This window comes from Ursus americanus, chromosome 22 (assembly GCF_024610735.1).
Source record: "Ursus americanus isolate L20-20 chromosome 22, mUrsAme1.1.p, whole genome shotgun sequence".
NCBI classification, from domain to species: Eukaryota; Metazoa; Chordata; class Mammalia; order Carnivora; family Ursidae; genus Ursus; species Ursus americanus.
Genome location: NC_142148.1, coordinates 41562880 through 41588778, shown reverse-complemented (window position 1 = coordinate 41588778; position 25899 = coordinate 41562880). Strand labels below are relative to the sequence as shown.

Genomic DNA, 25899 nt, shown 5'->3' with positions numbered 1-25899 from the left:
AACAGAACATGTGCAATTAGGGCTTTACAGCAGAGAGCCCAGATGGAAGATTAAAAGGCACATGTATGAAGTGGTTTGCCAAGGGCTAGATGAAGTTTAGAAACCGGAGTTGTTTTTGGAGAGTCCGTTTGCTCTTTAGCCTAGAAAATAACTTCGTTGGAAGGAGAGCAAGAATTCCTTCTTTTATAATTTGCTCTCATTACTTTCCCCAACTGGACACCAAAACTTTCAAAGGATGACTTTGAAATTCTTCCAGGACTTTCAAATAAGTTTCAGAGGGAAATTCAGGGCTATGGTATACAGTCTCCAAACGTGGCCTCGACACTTCCTCCCGCGCCTGTGGAGACTGGCTCTTCCTGTCAAGGGACGGTCTACTCCCTCCCCTTGAATCTGGGTGGGCCTTGCAACAGGCCTTGACCAATGACAAAGCGTCAGAAGTCACGCTCTGGGACCTTGAGCCCAGGTCTTAAGAGCACCGGCAGCTTCCGCACTCTCTCTTCCAGTCCAGCTGCCACGGTGTCTAGGCTGGACCCCACCTGGAGATGGGCTCTGGAGGAAGGCGAGCCATCCTGGTCATTCTGATCCTGACCAAGCTCCCTGCTGAAGGCAGCCATAGGCGTAACCTCAGCCTTCAGCACATGGGGTAGAACCACCACCCAGCTGAGCCTAGTCAACCCACAGAATCAGAAGATTAAATACTGCTTTAAGCCTCTAAGTTCTAGAGTGGTTTGCAATGCAGCAACAGATCACCGAAACAGCAGCCACTGAACCACTGGCCCACAATGGACCATCTGGTTCATGACTCGAGGTGAGCTGTGTGGATTCCACAGAAGTCATCCAGTACCCTAACTTCTCTAGACCACCTGCAACGTCTGCCTGGATCACTACCGCTACTTCCCATGGGTCTCCCCACTTCTACTCTCGCCCCTTATCGCCCATTCTCCCATGGAGCCAGATGCTTCTTTTAAAAACAAATATACCCACTTCCCTTGATCAAAACTCCTATGTGGCTTCCCGTACAATTCAAAGCCCTTACCTGTGACTGCAGGATCTACCTGTTAACCTCTGTGGCCCCATCTCCCACCCACTTCCTCCGCCATCACTATGCTCCAGCCCCACGCACCAAACTATCTGCTGCCTCGGGGCCTGCACCTGGGCCTTCTGCCCCGAACCTTCTTCAGCTGGGCTCCTCCTTGTGGAGGGGATGGGGTCGAGTGGCACCTCCACTGAAAGGCTGTCCTCAAGCGGTACTGCTGCCTCTGCTCTCCCGCCCGCTGCGGCACCCACCTTGCAGGAAATGATCCCGCTTCGTGAGCTAGTCCTGTCATCTCACTGCCCCATCAGGTGGGCACCTCCCGACCTATTTCACCGCAACGTCCCCAGCTGGAGGAGTGCTTGGCACACATCGAGTACTCAATTTACCTTTGCTGAATGACAAAACGGTGGCGGGGGGCTGGGGGGAAGCATCCCACAGTTTGGAAAATATTAAATGAGTTTCTTCTAACTTCTAGTTCTAAACAAAATGGAGCACTAGGTGGGCTGCTGGGTCCGTTCCCCAAACCCATTCTAAAAGATGCCATAAAAGTGACAGGGAAGATGGAACACAAAGGCTGTGAGAAACCTCAGGAGAGACCAAAGGTGGCCAGGGACAGGTAGGCAGCAAAGGGCAGCCTAGAGCAGAGCAGGCTTTCTACCACACACGGGGACGGGGGCACTTCCTCTTACAAGCTCTGCTCCGGCAGATCTCTGCCAATCACCTTTGCCTGCAAGTGTCGGCTGGAGGGGTCACAGCAGGACGCCCAGACTGCTGGAGACTACAACTTGTCAAGAGGGTGCCCCTCCCCCAGGTGTACACACCAGCAAAGGCACCTGGTTAGACCAAGAGAATCTTCATTCACAAGGGAAAAACTCAAGATATGCTAACAAGGAGTGCAGAAAAGAAAACAAAGTAAACAAATGTACTGGAAAAGGCAGGGTTAATTTACCAGACAGCCAAGCATTTTTAAAAAGCAAATAAACAGTCATCGGGGAAATGCAAACCCAAACGACAATGAGATACCACTTGACACCCACGAAGATGGCTATAGTCAAAAAGAGATAACAACAAGTATTGGTAAGGATGTGTGGAAAAGTCAGGGTCTTCATAAAGTGCTGATGCAAATCTAAGATGGTGCAGCTAATGTGGAAAAGTCTGGCAGTTAATCAAAATGTTAAATATGTTACCATTGAACTGAGCAATCCCACTCATAGGTAAGTACTCAAGAGAAATAAAAACCTATGTCCACACAGAGACATCTATACCAATTCAAGCAGCATTGTTCACAAGAGTCAAAACGTGGAAACAACCCAAATGTCCATCAACTGATGTGTGGGTAAACAAAATGTGGTGCGTGCACACAATGGGGAATTACGTAGCCACAAAGAGGAATGAAGTCTCATATATACTACAACATGGGTGAGTCTTGAAAACGTGCGGAGTGAAAGAATGCAGTCAGGAAAGACCGCATATTATCTGATTCCACTTATGTGAGATGTCCAACAAAATAGATAAATCCATAGAGGCAGAATGTAGATTCATGGGGGCTGGGTGTGGGGGGTTGTCCAGTAACAGCTAAACCATTCAGGGTGATGAAAATGTTCTAAAATTGATTATGATGATGGCTCTACAATTCTGTGAATACGGTAGAAACCACCAAATTGTACACACACTTTAAACGGGGGAATTGTATGGTATGTGAATAGTATCTCGATAAGCCTGTTAAAAAAAAAAAAAGCATAATAAATAGGTTCCAAGGTAATAAAGGCATCTGGCAACAGGAATGAGTATAGTTATGAAGAAACTCTTATTCATTACCGGGTATTAAATACATGATCACTGAAATAAAGGACTCAGTGAACAAGTTAGGGACAGACTGAGGATCTCTTCAAACAGGCAAAGGAAGAGATAAAGGAAAGAATTAATGGTGTCGGCACCCATAACAGAAGTTCATAAAAGAGGGGAAAAAATAAAAGAGGAATATATTTAAAGAAGCAAAGATGAAGAATTTCGCAGATTAAAGAGCAAGTGAGAGGACTTCCGATTTCCTGTCCAGCATATAAGGAGAACGGAAGTTGTCGCTGTATCCTAACAAGTAAAAACTCTTCATAGATCCATCAGAGCACTGAGATCACAGAGCAAACTATACCCCCTCCCCCCAAATTGGAAAGACAAACAGGTGTACACAGAGAATCCTAACTCCGCAGAGTAGAAACCTCCAGGAACCAGTGCTGGGGTAGGAAAACCTAACCAGCAACGGACAAATTGCTGGAGACACAGTGTGGATAAAGGGGAGAGAAAAAACTCCAGGGGGTTGGGGGGGGCACATTTTTGTGACTTTTACCTCCAGGAGCTCTACCAGGTTCTCATGGTAAGGATCAAAGAAAAAAATCCCCTCAGGCTTCCAGCAAGAAAAAGGTAGCTGTTCTGAAAATATGTCAGAGTCCTTTGTTCTTTATAACAAGGCCTGTCCTCAAGAGAAAGTATTGTACCAAAACCTAGCCCATTCGGTTTTATCAGAACCTAACCAACTTGTGGAAAGGAAATTAGCCACCTCCAGCTCCCGCCAGCCATTCCATGCCATCCAACTGGGGAAGCAAATCTGAGACACACTGTGACAGTAACAGCCCAGGGACACATGTTCACTAAAAGACTGAGAACTGATCATAGGTCCATGGACTGCTTCTCACCAGTACATCTCACCCCTATACCACTAAAGGCCTATTTTCCATAGTTCCTTTTACCTAGGATAACATATTTGGCTTTCAAGAAAAATTATAAGGCATACTAAAAGGCAAAAGACACTGTCTGAAGAGACAGAGCAAGCATCAGAACCAGACTAAGACATGGCAGAGATGTTGGAATTATTAGCCCGGGAATTTAAGACAACTATGATTAAACTGTTAAGGGCTCTACTGGACAAAGCAGACAACACCCAAGAACAGATGGGCAATTTAAGCAGTGAGATGGAAATGCTACGAAAGAATCAAGTAGAAATGCTAGGGATCAAAAACATTATAACAGAAATGAAGAGCCGCCTTTGGTGGGCTCAAGAGTAGACCGGATAGGGCTGAAGAAGGAACCTTTGAGCTTGAGAAGACATCAAGAGGAACTTCCCAAATTGAAAAACAAAGAGAAAAAAAAGACTTAAAAAAACCCAGAACAGAAGAGAATATCCAGAACTGTGTTGCAACTGTAAAAGGCGTAAAATACGTGTAATAGGAATACCAGAACGAGAAGAGAGAAAGGAGCAGAAGAAATATCTGAAGCAGTAATGACTGAGAATTTCACCAAATTAATCAGACACCACACCAAAACCACAAATCTGGGAAGCTCAGAGAACAAAGGCAGGATAAATGTCAAGATGAAACCGCTTAAAAGCATAAAGTTGAACAAAAATCAAAATGGTTGCACTAATGCTTCAGCGAAGTTCGGTTTTAAAGTCACCCTGTTCCTCTCTTGCACAACCACTCCTCCTCCCTTCTTAGCCTTTTGTTTCAGGAAGCCAGTACTATCCTGAAGACATGTCCAATGAGGCTGGCAGCACAGACACAGTTCCTGTCAAACCCAGCTAGATCCTGTATTTCCCTGTAAAGCCCCCCAGCCTCTTCCTCCGGGCGGGTTTGCAGTTTTGAAGGCCTTAGCCTGCTGCAGCCTTCTTTGCCTGGCAAAGCAATAAAGCTACTGTTCCTTCTTATCCCAAACTCTGTGTTGTACTTGGCTCTGAAGCAGAAGTTAGTGGTTTTTAACAACAAATCAGCATATAAGACACTGTGACTGAAGGAGAAGCTCTGTCAAACAAGATAAATGAGATCAAAAAAACACTTTTAAAGCACAAACAGAATTAAAGATTGGAAATGAAGACGCTTCCAGGGTGCGGGAAAATAAGACAGGAGACCACCTACAAAGAAACAAGAATAAGACCAACAGTGAGGCTCTCAGCAGCAACACTATATGCAAGATGATAATGGAGTAATAATTTCAAAATGTTGAAGGAAAAAATAAAATTACAATTTTATATCCAGCTATGCTATCATTTAAATGCAAGAGTGAAATGAAGATAATCTTAGGCATACAGGTATTCAAAATTAATTTCAAAAAGACCGTATTTTTAAAAAACTGTTAAAGAAAGTAGTCTAACAAGAAATTAATCTAGGAAGAAACGATGGGAAAGAAGAATAAACAGTTTAGTGAGGTTTACTGTTATCTAAAAAAGCAATACAAAAGAACAAAGATAGATAAGAACATGCAAAAATATTCTGTTTGGAAGAAAGACCACATGATAATATTAGAAAATTTACAGAGCAAAATAAATACATGTCGTAAGTTAGGACCCACAAAAAGAATAAAAATAGAGCATGTAACTTTCTTTATAGCAAAGAATCAACATCATATACACTATTTTCTCTGACCGCAACATAATTTGATTAGAAATTAAATCAATTACTAAAAGAGACCTTAAAAATTCCTACATATCCTGGGGCGCCTGGGTGGCTCAGTCGTTAAGCGTCTGCCTTTGACTCAGGGCGTGATCCCAGGATCCTGGGATCGAGCCCCACATCAGGCTCCCTGCTCAATGGGAAGCCTGCTTCTTCTTCTCCTACTCCCCCGGCTTGTGTTCCCTCTCTCGCTGGCTGTCTCTCTCTCTGTCAAATAAATAAATAAAATAAAATAAAATAAAAAAAGAAAACAGTAAATTAAAAAAAAAATTCCTACATATCTAAAAACCAAAAAAAAAAAAAGCACTAAATAACTCGGGTAACAGAAGAAATAATGAGAAAAATCACAAACTGCTAAGTACTGATTGATAATGAACTCACATCATTTCAAAAGTCCTAAGTCACAGCTAAAGCAGCCTTATAGGGACATTTATAGCTATGACTGATTTATCAGAAAACAACAAAGAGTACAGATTGAGCAAATGCACTGATAGCTGCTCCCCTGTGTAACTGCATTAACATGATACTAAAATTCCATGTTGGGATGGGAGATTAATCACAATTTTATCCCCTCCCAAACCCACTAGAACTATAGAATCAGCCTTTAAAAAAAAGAGAAGCAGACAAAAATAGAAAGATCAGGGGAAGAAACATCTGGGAGGCAGATGGACAAATACTGATTGCTGTGAAGCCAGCACTCCCAAGCTGGCTCCGGGTAAGGTGAGAAGCAGGCCCATCTGTACCGCAGCACCCTCCCACAACCCGGTGGCAGCACCAGACTCCTCTGGAGCTGGGAAGAAACGGGGCAGTAGAATAAGGAGCACGGAAGAGCTGTGTGCCCCGCAGTTCGATCCCCAGGGCCTCAACCCCTGCTGCCAGCTGGCTGCCTCCCCACAGACGTCTGCACATCCCATTTCCAGGGGAGGTGTAACCGGCACTCTGGGGGGCAGCTCCCGTGGCGCGGAGGCAGGAGTCCCACAAGTTGGAAGGCTAGGGTCCCCCTGCCCCTAGGAGGTAACCAGGGTTCCGAGACTGGAAGAGTGGCCCGAGGGAAAGACCCCAAGGAAGAGACAGTGGGGGTCCACGTCACAGGGTGCTCCCAGATAACGGGTCTGGACACAGAGACCCAGGCTGAGCCTCATTTTCCCTCAGAATGGGAAAGCTGCCAGTACTGCTTAGCTGTCTCAGCTTTACCCAACACTGGCTTGGGACTCTGGCTTAAGTTCAAGGCCTTTCGGACATGTAAGGTCTCCAGTTTTACTTCCCAGGCAGCTTTCCTCCAGAAGCCACTAAGAATGCGCTCAACGAAAGCAAGGGAGTAAACCTTCTTGTAAGAAGGTGAAGCTGAGGCACAGGAAACCGAAGGTTCAATACAGAGCAAGGGCGAGTGAGTCTCCAGCGAAGGGAGGTCCTGGGACCACTACTGAGCGACAAGTGTCACTCGAGGAGCAGGCACACTGAGGCCATTGTCTTAAGTCCCTGCTGCAGTGTATCATCTTTTATTTAGTTTTATCATTTTATTTTTTTCATCGTAGGTGTCCTCCTTAGTCCCCATCCCCTGCTTCCCCTTTCCCCCTACCCCCCTCCCCTCTGGCAACCAGCAGTTTGTTCTCTACAATAAAGTCTGTCTCTTGATTTATCTTTTCCCCCCTTCATTTGTTTCTTAAATTCCATGTATGAGTGAAGTCATATGGTATTTGTCTTTCTCTGACTTATTTTGCTTAGCATTATACTCTCTAGCTCCATCCATGTTGTTGCAAATGGCAAGATGCCATTCTTTTTTTTACGGCTAATATTCCATTGTGTGCGTGTGTGTGTGTGTGTGTGTTTATATACATATATATGTATATATATAAAACCCATCTTCTTTACCCACTCATCTATCAATGGACACCTGGGCTGCTTCCATAGTTTGGCTATTGTTAAGTAATGTTGCAATAAACGTCGGGATGCTTATATCCCTTTGAATTCATGTATTTGTATTTTCGGGTAAATACCCAGCAGTGTGATTACTAGACCATTCAACACAGGGAGGTGTAGCCCAGAATCTCCTCAGTGCTCAGCTGGGTTTCACCATGCACTCTCAGACTCTTCTACTCCCTCCATGCCCACTCCCTGGATCAGCAGAGGACACTCTGACCTCCTACAGGCTGCAGGAAGCACATTAGTCCGGAGGCAGGAAAGAGAGGGTCGCACTGCCCCTGCCCAGATTTCTGCCACACTGCACGATATACACTACAGCCCTGCCTGAGGCTCGGGCTGTGATGAGCCTTATGTTTCCCAGGACTGCCTAATGACCTAAAACACTGACTCCTCTAGAAAGGGGTCACAGAAGCTGGAGCCAGCACACAACTGTGTGAGTTTCCTGGGGCTGCCACATCTATGGCCCGCATACCTGCTGGCTTAAATAACAAACTTATTCTTCCACAGTTCTAGAGGCCAGAAGTCAGAAATCATGGGGTCAGCAGGGCTGCGCTCTGAGTATCCCAAGGAAGAACCCGCTCTATGCTTTTACCTCCTGGTGATGGCAGCGACCCTTGGTGCCCTTAGCTTATAGACACGTTGCTCTGCCCCAGCCATCACATGGTGGTCTCCCTGGGTCTGTCTCTGTGTCTCTTCTCCCCTTCTTGTAAGGACACCAGTCATATTGGATTAAGTGCCCACCCTGCTCCAGTGTGACCTCATCTTAACTAATTACATCTGCAAAGGCCCTATTTCCAAACAGGGTCACACTCACAGGTACCAGGGGCGAAAACATCAATACAATCTTAGGCGGGGCACAATTCACTCTACAACAATGACCCAGGGAGACTGCTCAGCTTACCCTCTCCTGGAAGCTTCCCTCTAAGAGTGGCAAAGTCCTTACACAGCTAGATGGGTGCCTCCTACTTAGCTTTTTTAAAAACTAAAAGTGACATAAAAAAACTCAAGAGTAGGCAGTACACAGAACTTCCAATGTGCTTATAATGTTGTTTCTTAACCCAAGAGATAGATTCAAAAGCATTTATTAATCTATAAACTATACCGATGTGTTGTATGCATTCTTCTACAGTTATAGGACACATTTCACAATTTAAAAAATTAAGTATAGGGATTAAAAAGACAAACCCACAAGAACAAAGAAAAGGTGAGTAGATGACTGCAACAAAAGCATATGAGTAAGTGGCAAACGGCTGAGACCAGAGAGCCAGAGCCCAAGGCAGCAGTGAAGACGGACCAGGAGCCCCATGATTTACATGCAGAGCCTCAGGAAAGGCAGTAAGGCAATGGGTCCTGCTAACACTGAGAGTGGGCAAGAGGACGATAGACTGGGAGTCTCTTAAGAGGTTAAAGTCTCCAATTACACCCCCACTGCCCACCTCCAGAAACGATCTTTCCCTCCACGGGCAGAAGGCTAGACTGTCCGGAGAGGCTCGGCAGCGATTCTGGACTACCGGAGGGAAGTCTGCCAGCTGAATGGTAGGCTCCTGGCCCTCCCTACTCACCCTAGGGTACACGCAGGCAGGTTACTATCTCCCAGGAAAGACAGAAAACAGGAGAAAAAAGAGAAAAGGGATGCATCTAGAGTAGGGGTTGTCAGTGAACTATAGATCTGGCCTGTTGCAGTAGATAACCTGTCACTGGGACACAGCCCCGCCCATCCGTTACATCTTGCTCTCACACAACAGCAGAGGAGAGAAGTTGCTACTCAGACTGTGTGGCCTGCAAAGCCAGAACCATCTACTGTCTGCCCCTTGACAGAAAGCCTGCCGACCCCTGGTCTAGAGGGACCAACATCCAAATAATAGGTGTGTTCTAACAAGACAGAAGAGAGAAAATAGAAGACAGGAAAGGAAGAAGATGTTCCAGAATTCCAGGAGAATTCCAGGAGAGTTTCAGACTGAAAGGGCCCACACACCACATGGCCAACACAATAGAAGAAAAAGCCCCACACATGGTACATCACAGAATAAGATCAGAACACTGGCAGCATCAGCCCACTAGTTTCCAAAGAAGACAGAAAATGTGCAAATAATCCAAATAGGCAATCCACCGACAGAGAAACACCTAGGAAACATGAAAACTGTTTAAATTCACCTGGAAACAAAGACATGTGAATAAAAAATAAGATTTCACTTCACAGCTATCAGATTAGCAAAAGTAGTTAAAGGCTGCTTAGGAGCAAGAGCTAGCAAAGATTCAGGAAGATAAGACCCGTCGTTCCTGCTGTGGAAAGGTGTATTCTTGAAGTTCTGAGTGGAATTAATCATTCCCCGGAGACCTGGATTCCTCTGCATCTCCCTGGGAAGCGCTGACACACACTGATCTACTCCTACGTGTGGTCTCCTTGGAGCCGGCTCAGCACCTGGTCTGGCACCTCCTATGTCCTCAACAAAAGTAGCACTCAGAGCTATGACACAAACCATGTGTAAACTCAGTCCGCGCCAGGGACAGGAGGGACAGAGAAAGTGTCAAGGCTCTGTCTTGAACGCCCAAAAGGAAACAAACAAACCCAGATATATTAAGGGGTATCCATCATGAATAGTTTCAAAACATAAAGCCCAACAATTTTTGTATCTTTCTCCCTTGCTGTTTTCTCTCTCCCCTAGAATCACTCAGGAGTTGAAGTCCCAGCACAGCACGGTGCCCACTCCGAAGTCTGCCTGCCCCACCTCCACTGCCGCCCGAGAGTCTCACCTGGTATCGGTCAAGGATTCTGAAGTCCTGACAGGTCGTTCTGTATGTGGCTTGTCCAGCTGGAAGCCTAGAAACTCCTTCTTTGGCTCCATAAATCCCATCAACTAACAGAAGAGCAGCATTAACAACCTGATCCAAGTCAAAGAGTGGTAAGCCTCTATCCCTTTTCGCTTGTCTGACTATCAATTTCCGCTTCAGTCTGCGAGCTTCCGGCGTCATGGCTACGGCACTGGGACAAGCTTCCAGCCGCTTCAGGAGCAGCTTCTCCTCGTAGATGCTCACAGGTGTGTACTTGGGCCCTTTAGGTTTCCTGTCCTTCTCCAGCTGTGCCTTCCTCTTCTCTCGAGCCCTGGTTTGCAAAGATGTATTGGAATCTGTGTCTTCGCTGTCAATGTCCATCCTGTCGGGCTTCTCCTCCTCGCTCTCTACCTCCTGCTTTATCTGTTCCGGCGCTCTGACCTTCTTTCTGCCCCCGACTACTGCCCCGGACACTGTTGCCCCGGAGGGGGGTGGGACGTACTCCATCCCTGGGTCTATGACCCCGTCGCCTTCCATCTCATCATCATCTGTGCAGAGTGCAAGACAGTGTGATCAAGACTGAGGAAAGAAGAAAGGCAGGGCACACTGCCCACGAGGTGAAAACGCATGCATGTACCATGGCCCACACATAAAACCAAAGATGCAAGAAAGGCAAGTCTTACCATGAAACAAGGCTTGTGGTGGCATCACATCTGGAATCAGATCTGCCTCTGAGAGCAAGCTGGGTGTGGCTGAGTGAGAGGCGGGGGTCCCAGGGGCAGAGAAATCCAGAGATGGAGAAGGAGATGGGCTGGTCAGCGGGGTGCGGTCAGAGGAGCTCAAGGATGAGAAGTCGATCACTTCTCCTTTTTCCAGAATCACGTCTGGCCTGCGGCCACGGCTTATAAACTTCACCGGAGTCGAAGAAGTACTCCTGTCAAGAAAGCCAGCTGCTTCCTTCTGGGCTCTCCTAATGTCCTTTGCTTCCTGAGTACGAGACCTTTTCTCCTTTAATTCCATGGCAGATTCCACGGGGTTCCGACTTGCCCGTTTTCGAAGGCCCTCAACAGTAATGATGGGATCTAAAGTTGGTTTTGAGGCTGCCAGGAAAGAATAAATACCTAAATTTTTAAGAATAAATATCTCAGCTTTGGCTTCTTTTGCTAATTTATTATTGTGAACTTACTACCACGTTCAAAATAGAGAAATGTACAATGAAAGCCCTAAACTAAGACCTAGAGCTTTCTTAAGAAAAAAGGGATTATAATGGAAATTTAAATGATTAAATGCTATCTTTTCTTATCGAAATTGGTAAACATTAAAAGTTTGGTAATGCTCAGCAAGAATATGCGGAATGGGTATTTACATGCCTTTCTAGTAAGGCATACATTTTATTACAACTTTTTACAGGGTAAGTTGGCAACACCAATTAAAATTCTGAATAAATAATGTCCTTTGATACAGCAACCTGTTTCCAGGAATTTATCACAAATAATTTACACACGAATGCATACAACTGTAGCATCGTTTAAAGTAACAACAACAAAGAGGTAGAGGTAACCAAAACACCAATCGACAGGGGAATGGCCTATTATATATCACCATATTAAGGTCACTCAACGGGATACAATGAAAACAAAAGAAGAAAAGAAGGTAGCTCTACATGTACTGCTATGGGAAGATGTCCAAGTATCCTCGTAAGCGGAAGAGGGAATAACGAACAGGTATCACAGTATGAGTTTATTTATTTTTTCAATAAAAATGCTTAAAGATGTAGAAATAACTTCTAAAAGCATTCACAAGAGACAGCAGTGGTTACTCTGGGGAGTGAAAAAGGTGTAGGTATAGGTGAGGGGGAGAGGGACACTGTCAGGCTTTCTACTTTTCAATGCTATTTGATTTTTTTCTCAGTTATATTTTTAAAAATTTAAAGCTCACTAAAATTTTTTAGATTAAAAAAAAAATCAGACCAATGTGTGACTGTAAGGAGTTAAATTTTTTTTGAAGTGTGAGAATGGCATCATGGTTAGGCTACAAAAGAGTCCTTATCTCCTAAAGATAACATACTGAGATGTTTATCATGTTTGTTTTTTTTTTTTTAAGATTTTATTTATTTATTTATGAGAGAGAGGGAGAGAGGGAGAGAGAGAGTGTGTGTGTGTGTGTGTGTGTGTGTGTGTGTGTGTGTGAGAGCCCACGAGTGGGGGCATGGGCAGAGGGAGAAGCAGGCTCCCCAGTGAGCAGGGAGCCTGATGCAGGACTCGATCCCAGCACTCTGGGATCATGACCTCAACTGAAGGCAGATACTTAACCGACTGAGCCACCCAGGCGCCCAACATACTGAGATAAGAATTAAACGTTGATGCCTGGGATTTCCTTCTAAATAATCCAAGGGGCGGGATGGGTGGAGGGTTGGGGGAAAGTACCCAGGGGTCTAAATAAAATGAGACTGCTAGCAGTTAACTGCTAAAGTGAGGTGAAAGGTACATAGGGATTCATTATATTACTCTATTCATATTGGTGTATGTTTTAGAATTTCCATATTAAAAAGGTGAAAAACAAAATGAGATTGGAAGTAGAGAACCTTTCAGATACCAAAGGAAATTTACAGAACTCATAACTTGAATGCTCGCCTTGGGAGCACATATACAACTGGTCACTTGATTAGGAAATGATAAAATATTTTTTGTATGGTATTTATTTATAGCACACACAAAATGTGTCATAATGAAATTGCCAAATAGAGTCACTCCAGAGAGGCAGATGGGCTATGCCTGGAACAAGGAGGATGTCTCACAAGCTCACACTTGCTTGGCTTCGGCCTGGTCAGCACATCCTGTACCGCTCTCACAAGAGTACCTTTTACTTTCAGAGTCGAGGCAGACAGCTTCTCTCCTTCAGGCTTCATTATTGGGGGCTTGTTGTGAACAAGCTTCCACCATCCTGGTTCTCCGAACTCCTGAGCACCCGAACGGAAGAACATTGGGCTTCCCACGCTGAGGCAACCCGCTACCGTGCTCCACCAGGTCGAAGTCTTTTTCCTGGAAAGTTCAAGAATTTAAAAAATTACTGGCTTTTCAATTCTTTCATTATGTAGAAAATACCCCCTCTGTATACTCTAGTACTCAAAGCCTATGATACGCTAGGGAACCTCCAATCTTTGAAGGAACAGAGCCTAAGTCAAGAGAGAGGCTGAGGGCACCTGGGTGACTCACTCAGTTGAGCCTCTGACTCTTGGTTTCAGCTCAGGTCATGATCTCAGTGTCATGAGACTGTGCCCCACATGGGCTCTGTGCTCAGCAGGGAGTCTGCTTGAGATTCTCTCTCTCTTCCTCTGCTCTTCTCCCTGCTCATGTGTGCTCTCTCTCTCTCAAAATAAATAAATAAATTTAAAAAAAAAAAAAAAAAAAGGAGAGGGGCGCCTGGGTGGCACAGTGGTTAAAGCGTCTGTCTTCAGCTCAGGGCGTGATCCCGGTGTTCTGGGATCGAGCCCCACATCAGGCTCCTCCGCTATGAGCCTGCTTCTTCCTCTCCCACTCCCCCTGCTTGTGTTCCCTCTCTCGCTGGCTGTCTCTATCTCTGTCAAATAAAATAAATAAAATATTAAAAAAAAAAAAAAAAAAAGGAGAGGCTCTGGAGCCTGTCTGGCCTCAAGTCCTGGCTCTACCACCTTCTGGCTGCCTCAGTTTCTTCTTTAAAATCAGGATAACAGGGGCGCCTGGATGGCGCAGTTGTTAAGCGTCTGCCTTCGGCTCAGGGAGTGATCCCAGCGTTCTGGGATCGAGCCCCACATCAGGCTCCTCTGCTAAGAGCCTGCTTCTTCCTCTCCCACTCCCCCTGCTTGTGTTCCCTCTCTTGCTGGCTGTCTCTCTCTGTCAAATAAATAAATAAAATCTTTAAAAAAAAAAAAAATAAAATAAAATCAGGATAACAGAACTTAGCTCATAAGGTTGCTGTAGGGATTAAATGAAATAATTCAAACAAAGCTCATAATAAAACACTTATCCCAATCATCATGATTACGGAGTGCCACAGGCTAACTGAAATGAACTTGAGTTGCTTTTATATGTGAATTAAACACAGCTCTCAAGAAAGCAAGCAAGAGAATCATTAGCCCTGGTAAACAGTTCATTTTACCCCAGGAGTCAGATATACCTCTCAGTCTGTCTGTACATAGTAGAGTGGAATAAAACGATACAGTATGTTCTACAAATAGAGTTGAACTCTGAGGGAATAACCAGCTTTGGAAAGAAAAAGATGTAACAAAAATGTTAAATGATACGTAAAATGTCAACTATTCAGATTCCTGTTGAAAACTTTTTTTTTTTTTAAAGATTTTATTTATTTGACAGAGAGAGTGCATGCACACGAGCAGGGGGGAGCACCAGAGAAGCAGGCTCCCTGCTGAGCAGGGAGCCTGATGTGGGGCTCGATCCCAGGACCCTGAGATCATGATCTGAGCCAAAGGGAGACGCCCAACCAACTGAGCCACCCAGGTGCCCTGAAAATGCTTTTAAAGGCAACTGTTGTATTTCTACCTTGAAAACATAATTACCAGAAATCCTGAAACGCAGTCTCTCATAAGACCAGCCTTAACAGTTGGAAAATACTGCTAGGGAGGCAAAAAGAAAAAAGGACTCTTAGGGACAAAGATGTACTAGAAAAGAAAGAAAAACCAAAAATAAAAACTTCAATAGGCATTAGCACTCTCTGAGATGGGGGCAATGACACATAGTTTCTGCCCCAATGTTTTTGTCTCAGGGCACCTCTCCCACATTCATACCTTTTCCTAACCTTTCTAAGCCCCACTCTTACCCAAAGGATAGTGTGGGGGGAGGGGGAGCATGTTCCGCTTGCTTTCTCACACAGTGGGTATGTTGGTCCAGCTGATGGTGCCCCCTCCCCAGGTCCTTCAGGCTCTGCTCACTTTTCTGTCAGCTTGCTTCTTCCTGTTGCTCTGACCCAGTAACTCCCAATTTCCTACCTTCGGATTCACTTACTCTTTCTTCTACTTGCTCAAACCTGCCTCTGAATCCCCACTGCAGGGAATTTTTCATTTCAGCTACTGTACTTTCCAGCTCCAGAATTTCTTTTTAGCTTCTTAATCTCTCTGTTGATATTTCTGTTGTGTTTAGACATCATTTTTTGGGCATTTTTAACACAGTTGTTTAAAAGTCTTTGTCTGGGGGTGCCTGGGTGGCTCAGTCGGTTGAGCATCTGCCTTTGGCTCAGGGCATGATCCCGGGGTCCTGGGATTGAGCCCTGCATCAGGCTCCTTGCTCAGTGGGGAGCCTGCTTCTCCCTTTCCCTCTGCCTGCCATTCCCCCTGCTTGTGCTCTCTGTCAAATGAATCAATAAAATAAAATTAAAAAAAAAAAAGTCTCTCTGGTAGATCTACCGGTAGGTCGTTTTCAGGAACAGTTTCTGTTGGTTTATTGTTTTTTTCCTTTGAATGGGCCATACTTTCCTGTTTCTTTGTATTCCTCGTAAATTTTTGTTCAAAGCTGGATATTTGAATTTAAAAATGTAGTCACTCTGGAAATCAGATTCTTTTCCTTCTCTGAGGCTTAAGGGTTTTTGTTTTTCTGATTGTTGTGGGGTGTCTCTGTATCAAAGATCAGCCTGAGGTACAAATTTAAGTTCTTCTCAGGTCCTTTCCCTGGGCATGCACGGTGACTTTCTAATTTCCTCTGTGTATGTGGTTACTTTTGATTGTCTTGGTCTTCAATGTCTGGCTCCAAAGAGGGGACAAAGAGAAAAACGAAGGTGGGGAGGAAAATGCCAGCCTTTTAAGTCCCCTTGAGGTCATTGCAGCCAGAGGGGGGAAAAGGCTTACAACAATTCAGGGGAGGTGCAGCCCACCTCTTCATATTCATTTCTGTGACCAGAAGCAGCAATCAGTGATGAGAGCAGATTCCTGATATCTGGAGGACAGGGTCCTTTTTGTCTACCCTGACTCCCACAGGCCGTGTATGAGCTGCTTTGGGAACAGGTGTGTTGCTGGCTGCCACAGGGCTGAAGGGTGTGGAATGGGAAAATGTCACTGTGCTAAGAGCTGAAATCCACCAAAATCAATGCAGTTTACCTTCCAAGCCTCCCCCTGGAAGTTGCAAGCCTTCAGTACAGATCCAGAGATCCAGGTACATCAGACAGATTCTGCCACCTCCACTATTTTCTAGGTGGGGAAAGAATTCTGGTGCTTCCTACTCTGCCATCCTCCTGAAATCCTTGTCAGATCATTTAAAAATTTTTAAATACTATGAATCTGTTTTATCCTATTTCATCAAATGTAAGATTCATTGACTTTAAGATACACCATTTTACGTACAACAAAAAAAGAAAACTAGCCATCAGCTATGACACACTATCCCTTCTAAGATTGTATCCAGCTTGTATCCAGCTGTTAGAGATGTGAAAATTTACAAATGTGCACATCTTAAATATCAGTGAAATATGGTAATAGTGGAAAGTATTCAAAGTATTCTTCACTAATCAAAGATATACCTCCAATATACTGTAAACCTGAAATTAACAGAACACTGTATGTTAAACTACACTGAAATTAAAAAAAAAAAGTTACACTTCCTAGAAAAATTCAAGGCCAGGATTATAAAAGCAGATTAAATGATCACACATACAAAGACAATTAAGCTGCAGCAATTAATTAAAGCTTTCGTATACATTTAAACTTGTTTCCACAATAGGTACCCAGAGTCATAAAAGCAAAGCCTGCAAACATCTGAAAGAAAATGTATTCAAATCTTGTACTTCATTACACAGTATACTATACTCTTAGATCCTATGGCACATGAGAAATGATTATCGTTAAGAATTTAAAGACTGTTCTATGGATAGCATAATTAAAGCCTTCAGTAGCTTTGAAAAATCTCTAACTGTGCATGTCCTGCGTAGGCCCCTTCCCTGGGGCGTAGTGATTCCGTGTATGTTCACACACAGAGAAGTGTGACTATGCGGTGACTGCCTCTGACGAGGGGTTTCAGGGGGCTTCTCCAATCACTGATGCTTACAGCAGAGTTCCCAAAGCGAAGGACAGCACTGAGGCAGGACACTGAGTGACAAGGAATCACAGACTAATTTTTTTTTTTGAGAGAGAGAGCACGCACAGGTGAGCGCGCAGGTGCAAGCAGGCAAGGGAGGAGTAGAGACAGAATCCACTCCCAGCCTGGAGCAGGCAGGGCTTGATCCCACCACCCCGAGATCATGACATGAGCCAAAACCAAGAGTCAGAAGCTTAACCAAACGAGCCATCCGGGAGCCCCACATGGAGTAATTTTTAATGATCTTTCATTCCTTCTAGTGAGATCAAGGAGAAAGTTCGTTGCTTTCAAGTTCTCCCTAACACACGCTGCTACCCTTTTTAATTAAGACAGAGGGCCTCGATTGCCTTTACAAGCCTTGTGATCCAGCTATAACTTAATAGCACTGTTTTATTTTTAGCACACCTATTTTTATAGTGTCATTCTATGTATGGCAAATGATACGGGTTCTCTACTTAGCACGATGGTTTGAAGTGTCTTTTTAAAATGAATGTACTTATTTTAAAAAAAAGTGACTGGATTTAAATAAGTAAATGGTAATTCAACTGATACACTAACATCGCCAAACCCCACTAGTTTAATGGTTAAACTACACAGAAACTGGAGAGTAATTAATGCCTTTCAGTGAAGTATTAAAAAGAAAAAAAGCCCTGGCTGATTCCCCTCAGAGCACGCTCTACAAATGAACAAATGAAACAACTGAACAACTTATGTGAAAATATGGCAAAATCCTTAAAAACAGGCAATTTAAATCCAGTTTCTTCTAGAAGATAATCTACTAAGCAGAATGGCACTGAGAGATCAGGAAAACATTCCAAGATCTAATTTTATCAGTTCTTTCCCTTTCTTGCGCCTTATAAATGGGGTGTATTAAGTTCCATAAATAGTGCTAAATCATTAAACTAAGACAACATATTTCCTTTCTTTAAGAAAAGAACCAGTTATACTGTCAATTCTTTTCTTAGTAGCACTAAATAACTCAAGAACAAAAATAACTCCTTTTGTAAAAATGTACTGAATCTCTTCTATTATCTTCTCACAGCGAGCCTTCAGAAAGCCGCCTCTCCTGTCGGCTGGCCGCCCTGAGCTCTGAGCTGTGCTGGCAGAGCTGTGACCTCTCAGCGCCCGAGGAAACAGAGGCTACAGTACCCTCGGAGTGAGGGCAGGTACAAGCTCCCTGCTCTGATTGTGATCAGAGCCTGTGGCACGTCTACACTGACCCAATTAGGCAAGATTTATGAACCTCACACTGGACTTCAGACAGCAACTAGCCATCAGCAGCTCACACCATTTGCCAATGCAGTTGCAAACTCACTAATCCCTAATAGCAATAAAAATCTTGTTGATCCGCAGGGACCTTTAGTTAAAACATGTGGTCTCCGTATCTGTGCACTGGCACACCCAGGTCTGACGAGCCAAAGCGGCCACCAAGGAGGCGTGCACAGCAGTAAAGCCAATGCCCCGTCGTGGAGAGGAACGAATACACAAGCCGTACGCATGCACCTAGACTTTGCTAAGCGCTACAATACCAAAATGTATCAACAGGTTCCACCTGCTAGTTAATAAAAACAAATACCGGTAAGAGCCTAGTAACGAAGAGCAATTTAAATAGGTACAGTCCGTCACTGCCATTGTTTCTCTTCCTCTGACCTTCTGTAAGACACTGATTTCACAAGCACATAAAGATCCTGTATCCTCACATTACAGAGTAACTCGTGCAGCTACTAAACAGCCTCACGCAATCCAATGCTCTATTTTTTGACTAAGAATCTCTTCAAATCTGTTCATGCTCAGTAGAAACCAAGAGTTGCCTCCAAAGCAGGGTAAGAAAAGTTTGGAAACCTACACTTTTTTCTTTTTTTTTAAAGATACTATTTATTTATTTGAGAGAGAGACACACACACACACACACACAGAGCACAGGAAAAGAGAGACGGAGGGAGGAGAAGCAGAATCCCCGCTGAACAGGCACCCCGACGCGGGAGTCAATCCCAGGACCCTGGGATCATGACCTGAGCCAAAGGCATGATGCCCAACTGACTGAGCCACCCAGGTGCCCTGGGAACCTATACTTTTAATAGTATATACTTCCACTTTGGTTTTCCGTAAACACGTTTTTTAACTTAAAAAAGTAACATTTTTGGGAATTAAAACATTCTTTGTAACGCACAAGTACTAATTCCTAAAGGGCTTCGTTAGGCTGTCTCAAACCTCGTGTACTTTGTTCTTTACTTCTTCATGCAAGTGTAAGTTTTTCAAAAATCACATTACCTATTCCCTAGTAAAAAGGTCCAATGTTTCTCAATAAAGGCGCAGATATCTTCTTTCCATCGGAAATAACCTTGCCGTCCACTTCCTTCCAGAGACAAGTTGTACATAGCTAGCATGACAACCTGGAACACAAATGCAACAAGGGCTGGGAGAAAAGCATGATTAGGGATGTTACCCTTTGGGGGAAACGTGCGTTGTTTTATAGTCTGAGTAGGAATGGTGGGGAACAGAGGGGAAAAAGAAATAGTCTCATAGAGAATTTTATTTCGTGTTTTACTTTCATTAGGTGAGCAGCACTAAGCCACTTAAGTATGTGCAGTTGTTCCTTACAGGCTGCGTATGCAGGGCTGCGGTGTGGCTGAACTGATCACGATTAACAACTGCCGTCCAAAGCAAGCAAGCAACCTACCTGTGTCCCCCCATCTCTCCATCTTACACAATGCGGCACTAGACAAGAGGCTGTGAGGCCTCCAGGTACCTGCAGAACCCACATTTTCTGACCGATGGGGCTGACTTTTATTAAATATTTTGAAAGTCACCTCTACCTATATATTTTTCTAAGCTCTTTACAGAGCAGAAACAAAAGACTCGTGGAATTTCAAAGCTGAAAATAATGTTAGTCACCATCTACTCAGTGTTTAGCCATTTTCATACGTGGAAACCTTTCTTCGGATGACATTAGCACTAGGGCCCCGGAGCCGAGAGGCCTGCCTGCTCAGCCCACTCTCAGAGGCTCCAAGACACCCCCAGAGCTCCATGTGAAAACTCCCCTCATCTGGTCCAGTCTTGCTCCTTCACAGGTAATGCATTCGGTGGCCCCAAACTGGGAAGTGTTTTCCAGAAATACAAGTAACACATGTTCGCTGTAAAAGATTTCAATAATAGAAGAGCAAAGAAGGAGGTATAAATCACTCTAAATCTACCATCAGAAACAATCACATCTGACACGCTCAATCACTATGCTTTCAGGCATGTCTTCTTACATCTATATGCAATTTTGAATTATGTAATTTCATGTAAATGGACAAAACGATACCAGCTATTCAAAACTGTTTTCAACCTAATAGAAACAATGATGGATTAGGGGCCACTGAAACTGAAAAGGGGACAGAGAATCCAAGAAAAGAATCTAACTTGATTCTTCTTTCTAGAACGTGCATCCTGAAAGTATAAGGGGGATAGTAAACTGCATTTCAGGCTCCCAGCACCTGTGCTCATAGCTTGAGACCCCCTCAACGGTCCACAGGAAAATCTCTGACTCCAAGGGCCTGGTAATGCTGACACTTCTAGTAATGCTGACACTTCATTAACCGAGCTCCCCCCTCCTTAGACTCATGAAACCTGCAGCTTAACCACCAAACAATTAACCCCATCAACCGAGTTTTCAGGTTCTTCCATGCGTTTTTTAAACAGGTCCACATCAGTCAACAAACATCTTCCTTAATACAGTTACTGTCTATGGGGACTTGCTATTTAATGGATATGGAATTTCAGCTTGGGAAGATAAAAATATTCTGGAGATGGATAGCGGTGATGGTTGCAAAACAATGTGAATGTACCTAAGGCCATTCATTGAATTTTATGCTTAAAAATAGATAAAATGGTAAACTTTCATGTTATATATATTTTACCACAATTTTAAAAAGTTATCGTTCAAGAAATGCTTTAAGCAGAGACTGAAATGAGTTCCTTCTGCCTGCTCCCGGACCCCTCAGACACATTTATTCACTGTTCATCTCAGTGGTAGAGACATTGTCTGCTACTTTATTTCTGCTATTTTTTTTTTTTTTTTGGTATGTGTGAAATATTTCATGACTTTAAAAAGTTAAAACTCATATATTTACTTGAAAATAACTTTTTAAAAAATCACTTAATATTTATTGTGCAAACCACAAACTCAACATATGAAGGACATGGTTTTCCTCCTCTCCTGGAATCTGTAATCTTCAAAAAAGGAATCCCAGGTCAGTCTTCTGCTCTCCTACTACCAGCCCAAGCTCATCAGTAACAGTGTGTACCCAGGGCTGAGCTCACAGCTGAGCTCAGGGCTGGCAGAGCCACAGTAGGCATTTCACAAGTACCTGCTGGAAAACACCCAGAAGAATAATGAGTACAGATCACGGTACATTCTTTACCTGCCACGGAAGAGTAAGTGTCCAGGATGAGAATGTAACAAGTACCCTAGCCTTCCCAAACACATGATAAAGTTTCTCCTGCATTTCCAACTATTGTTCACAAATCCCCGAGGAGGAGAGGACACAAAAAAGGGCATGGAAGAAAGGTCAGGAGACCAGACTTCTTTACTAATGGTATTTTGTGATCAAACATTTCTACTTCTTACTTTGATAAATTAACAAAGTTAAAGCTTTAAAAAGATAGAAAACCCATATTCCAATATCCTATTGGTGACATCAATAAAATCTATCCAAAACCACATGATTCTCTTTCAGCTCTTTCTTGAGAGTCTAGGTTTATAGGTGCAACTAGAAATACTGGTCAGTAGTTTACCAAGACCAGATCTACCAAGTGTCTGACCGACTACTTTATACCAGGGTATTATCTCCCATCAATCCATCTTCTGGCAGTGAAAACACAATTTTCAAGTAATGTTAGTCTCATTAAATGTGCAAACTGAACCAATATTATATCTTCTAAGCAATATAACCAAAAGCCACTTGTTCTTTTCAAAAGAACCTCCACAGAAAACCAGTGTTCTTGCAAATTAACTATACATATTTGCTATTTTTCCACGTTACAGCTTTTTGAGAAGCTACCTGCAGATCAAATGCAAATCCGCCGCGGGTATATGCATCAGAATAATCTATTAATATTAATCTGACTTTGCCTAGACACAATATCCCATGTACACGTTGAGAAAAACATCACAATTCTATTTATGAGGTTATATCCTCAGTACAAACTTCCCTTCATTTTCAGCCAAGTCAAAAAAGGCTCCCTAAATTCACCCCTGACAGATTTCATAAGTATATCTCCTAGAGAAGCACTGATAATGAAGATAACAGTCTAAGCTGCTAAAGCAATCACAGTTTTATAAGGAATACCTTAAGTGGCTAAGGACATTTCATCTAAACTCATTACCCTGTTAATTTCCTTCATAGCAAAAAAAAGTGCTATTGGTAATTAACTTCTTCATTCATCTGCTTATTATCCAAAATAAATGCCTAGCATGCCAGCTACCCAGCTCTCTCACTCAGCACAGCAGTCTCCAGGCCGACAACAGCACCGGGGTTGTCCTAGGCACTCAGTACGTATACTCCGTTCGTTTTTAGAACTTACTGTTAACATTTGTACCCTGTTACAGACCTATTAACATAAGAACAAAACCAGAAAAATTAATGCAAGTTGGAGATCAGGAAAAAGCTATTGTTCAGGCTATCGCTGGCTTGGATTAAGGTGCTGGTACTAGAGATGGTTAAAAGGTGCCCGCCCATAGGTATTTATCAAACAAAAAATATTCAAGCACGTCTGTGTTCAAATACAGAAAAGCTGGATTTATGTTGGTTTCTGCAATGAGCCACATTATACCTTCTAACTATTTCTAGTGTGGCCATCTTCACATTTTTTTAAATGGTTTTATTGTCCTAAACATGGCTGCCAGAAAAATTTGAACCTCACTTTCAACTCCATTAATATCAGAGTTTGGTATTATACATAAAGGCCATTCTCTGTGTGTCTGAGGTTTTCGAGACTCTCAAACCTGATTCACTGAGTTAGCACTGAGTATTTTTACAAAGAACTCTTTTCTCCATATATTTGGAATATGATTTTCATTGTGAAAATAAAGTGACCCTCAAAACAGCTCAAAAGCCTAGAAGTAAGCTCCTCATTCTCTGAATTTAAATTCCAGTAAATTCTCTGGGGGATGGACCTCATGAATTCGAGGGGGAGAGCTTTTTACTCACTTGCTGCCACGTGAGCTTCAGCCTTTCATACTGCTCCTTGCCATCTTCTGAGCAGTCGCAACAAGTGAACCTAAAAAAATTATCACCCTTAAGGTAACTGAGCTGTTCCCTCAGCTGACCTAGGAGAAAAACAAAAAGGCACATCATAGGTTTATCTACAGCAGTGCTTTATCAGTTATCAACCAGATTTTCCACGCTTCCCAGGTTTTTCCTCTTTTTCAGCAACCCATGTCAGCAGGATGGGAATAGGGAAGGTAGAAGAAAAGATTTTTATTTTTCTAACATGGTGTATGCCCGCTGAGATCTGTGGTTCCCTAACTTTTAGGAGAAAGATACTAGAAAAGTAAGTTTGTATTGCTGTCATTGCGTTTCCCAACTGCTGACATTGCTGACTCCTATGGGTCTCTTTATACATTCTTTCAAGAAATATCTGAGTTTCCACTACATGCCAGGAACTGGCACAGGAACCAGAATGCAGTTCCCAAGACAGAGTCTGCTCTCGGCATTTTATAAATTTTGAGGGCCACAGATGAGGAAATAGTCATCACAACAGCACAGTGGTTCTCCATCCTCACAATGCATCAGAACTACCCGGGAGTGGTTTTGGTTTTTTTAGAATATGCCTGGGCCTATCCCACACAGGATGAATCAATCTCTGAAATGGGGTCTGGGTCTCTGCCTTTTTTAACGTTCCCCAGGTGATGCTGATGCTCTGGGAGGCAGGACAACCACCGGAACGGAATTCGGTGTATGCCACAGGGCAATGTGAGGACACAGAGAAGGGAGGCCCAACCCATATTAGGAAGATGGGAGAGCTAGAAAAAGTAGGGTCTGTGGGGAGCCTCAAGGATGACTAGAATTCGACAGCTGAAGAGGGGTGCCTGTGTGTTTGGCGGGGAGGCCATGGGGGCTAGAGAGATGCATATTCTGAGAGGAAATTAAAATGTGCAAAGACCTTGGGATAAGAAAGACTTGTTTGTGGAGAATTAAAAGCTCACCCTAACTGCAAAGTTCTGGTTCTGTGGGAACGAGACACTGAAGAGAGCAGCTCAAGTTAGCAGGGACCCTATCGTGAAAAACAGTTTAAAATGTATCCTGAGAGGACAAGGGGAATGCCACTGAGATTTTCGGGCAGGTGCGTGAATCAATAAGCAGAAACTGCTCAGAAGAAAACACTAGCTAATGCATAGAAAGTTCTAGATTGTTTCCTATGAAAATGTTTGTTATTAACTATTATTCTGAATGGTTAAATCCATCTTAAACATATTTCCACACACCAAAAAATGACCCATTTCATATGTATACAAACACACACACACACGCACGCACAGAAATTTCTCTGACCTAGTTACAAACTCTATTACACAAAGAATTCCTTCGGTACATATGTCTTTACTAGTCTCTGCCTAATGGGAAAATCCTGTTTTGGTAAGACTCATGATGGCTGGCAAAGCATGCTCCTTGAGAGCCAGGAAGCTGGCAGATGCAAAGATTAAGTTGCAAGAGTGAGGTATCAGGAGAGCATGTGTGTGTATCTCTTGCCAGCACATCTAGGAGGCCAGCAAGTGGAAAACAAGAATGGTCCCAGAAAAAGAGCACAAAATACTTTAAATCTGCTAATTCTGACTTATTTCAGCATACAGTTTCCCATGGGAGTTAAGCATTACCAGAGTAACCTGAACTTTAATTCTATACGGGGCCTATTATTTGGCCCCAAATCCATAACATGATCTTGTTAGAACAATGTGGCTAATTCTTTAAATAACACAGAATTTCCAATTTTCTGATTTTTATTGGGTTGCCATCAAGAACGTTAATTTAACAATGTGAGAGGTTGACAGTAATTTTTATTGATACAAATGTCTATGATTTATATAAATCTGTCATTAACCAACTAAACTAATAATAAATATAATAATTATCTTTTTATTTAGGTCCATTTTACATTCACGTTTTGTTCACAGGTCAGAAAAACAAACCTTCACATGGGAATTGACAAATCAAAGGAATTGAGAAGCTCCTTACTGGCCGGTATCCATTTCTGGCACTTGTCACAGAAGTAGGACAGCTGCTCCTCCATCCACGACACATCTCCTTCATCACTGTTGAGGGAATCCCCACTCTGATCATGAGATAAGTCCACTGATGCCTGGTCCTCCGATTCCACGATCAGGAGAGTCTCTCCCTCCACCTCCCCCTCCTCCAGGCCTTCTGAGGTAGATGTTCTCGTGGCTTCATCATCATGCCGGCTTATCAAACTACTCAGGTGGATGTTACTATCCATCCCTTCCTCTCACAGGTTCCAAAGTGCTTTTCACTAACGATCCTAAGCTCTGGACACCAAGCTTACGGGGGCTTCTACGAGGACCACACGGACAGACAGAAATTCTTCAGAAGAGTGTCTGCCTGCTTCTTGACTCAGAAGGGACTTCTAAAACAATAATTTAGAACAGATGATCCACTGTCCTTTTCTATGG

At 43.4% G+C, this 25899-nt stretch overlaps 1 protein-coding gene across 3 annotated transcripts in view; it reads right to left on the bottom strand.

Annotated features, from left to right (window-relative positions):
- The window catches only part of KAT14 (lysine acetyltransferase 14), a 32631-nt gene extending 6925 nt beyond the window's left edge, over positions 1-25706 (bottom strand). For 2 of the 3 annotated variants that reach the window (XM_045809511.2, XM_045809529.2), the window contains exons 1-6: positions 25448-25706; positions 23423-23541; positions 19500-19621; positions 13030-13211; positions 10854-11270; positions 10153-10718 (exon numbers count right to left, since the gene is read on the bottom strand). In XM_045809511.2, coding sequence (XP_045665467.2) covers positions 10153-10718; positions 10854-11270; positions 13030-13211; positions 19500-19621; positions 23423-23541; positions 25448-25706 — 1665 coding nt within the window. Of the gene's footprint in view, positions 1-10152; positions 10719-10853; positions 11271-13029; positions 13212-19499; positions 19622-23422; positions 23542-25401 lie in introns of all 3 variants that reach the window. The other variant, XM_045809520.2, reaches the window with a different exon arrangement.
- Positions 25707-25899: the final 193 nt, after the last annotated feature.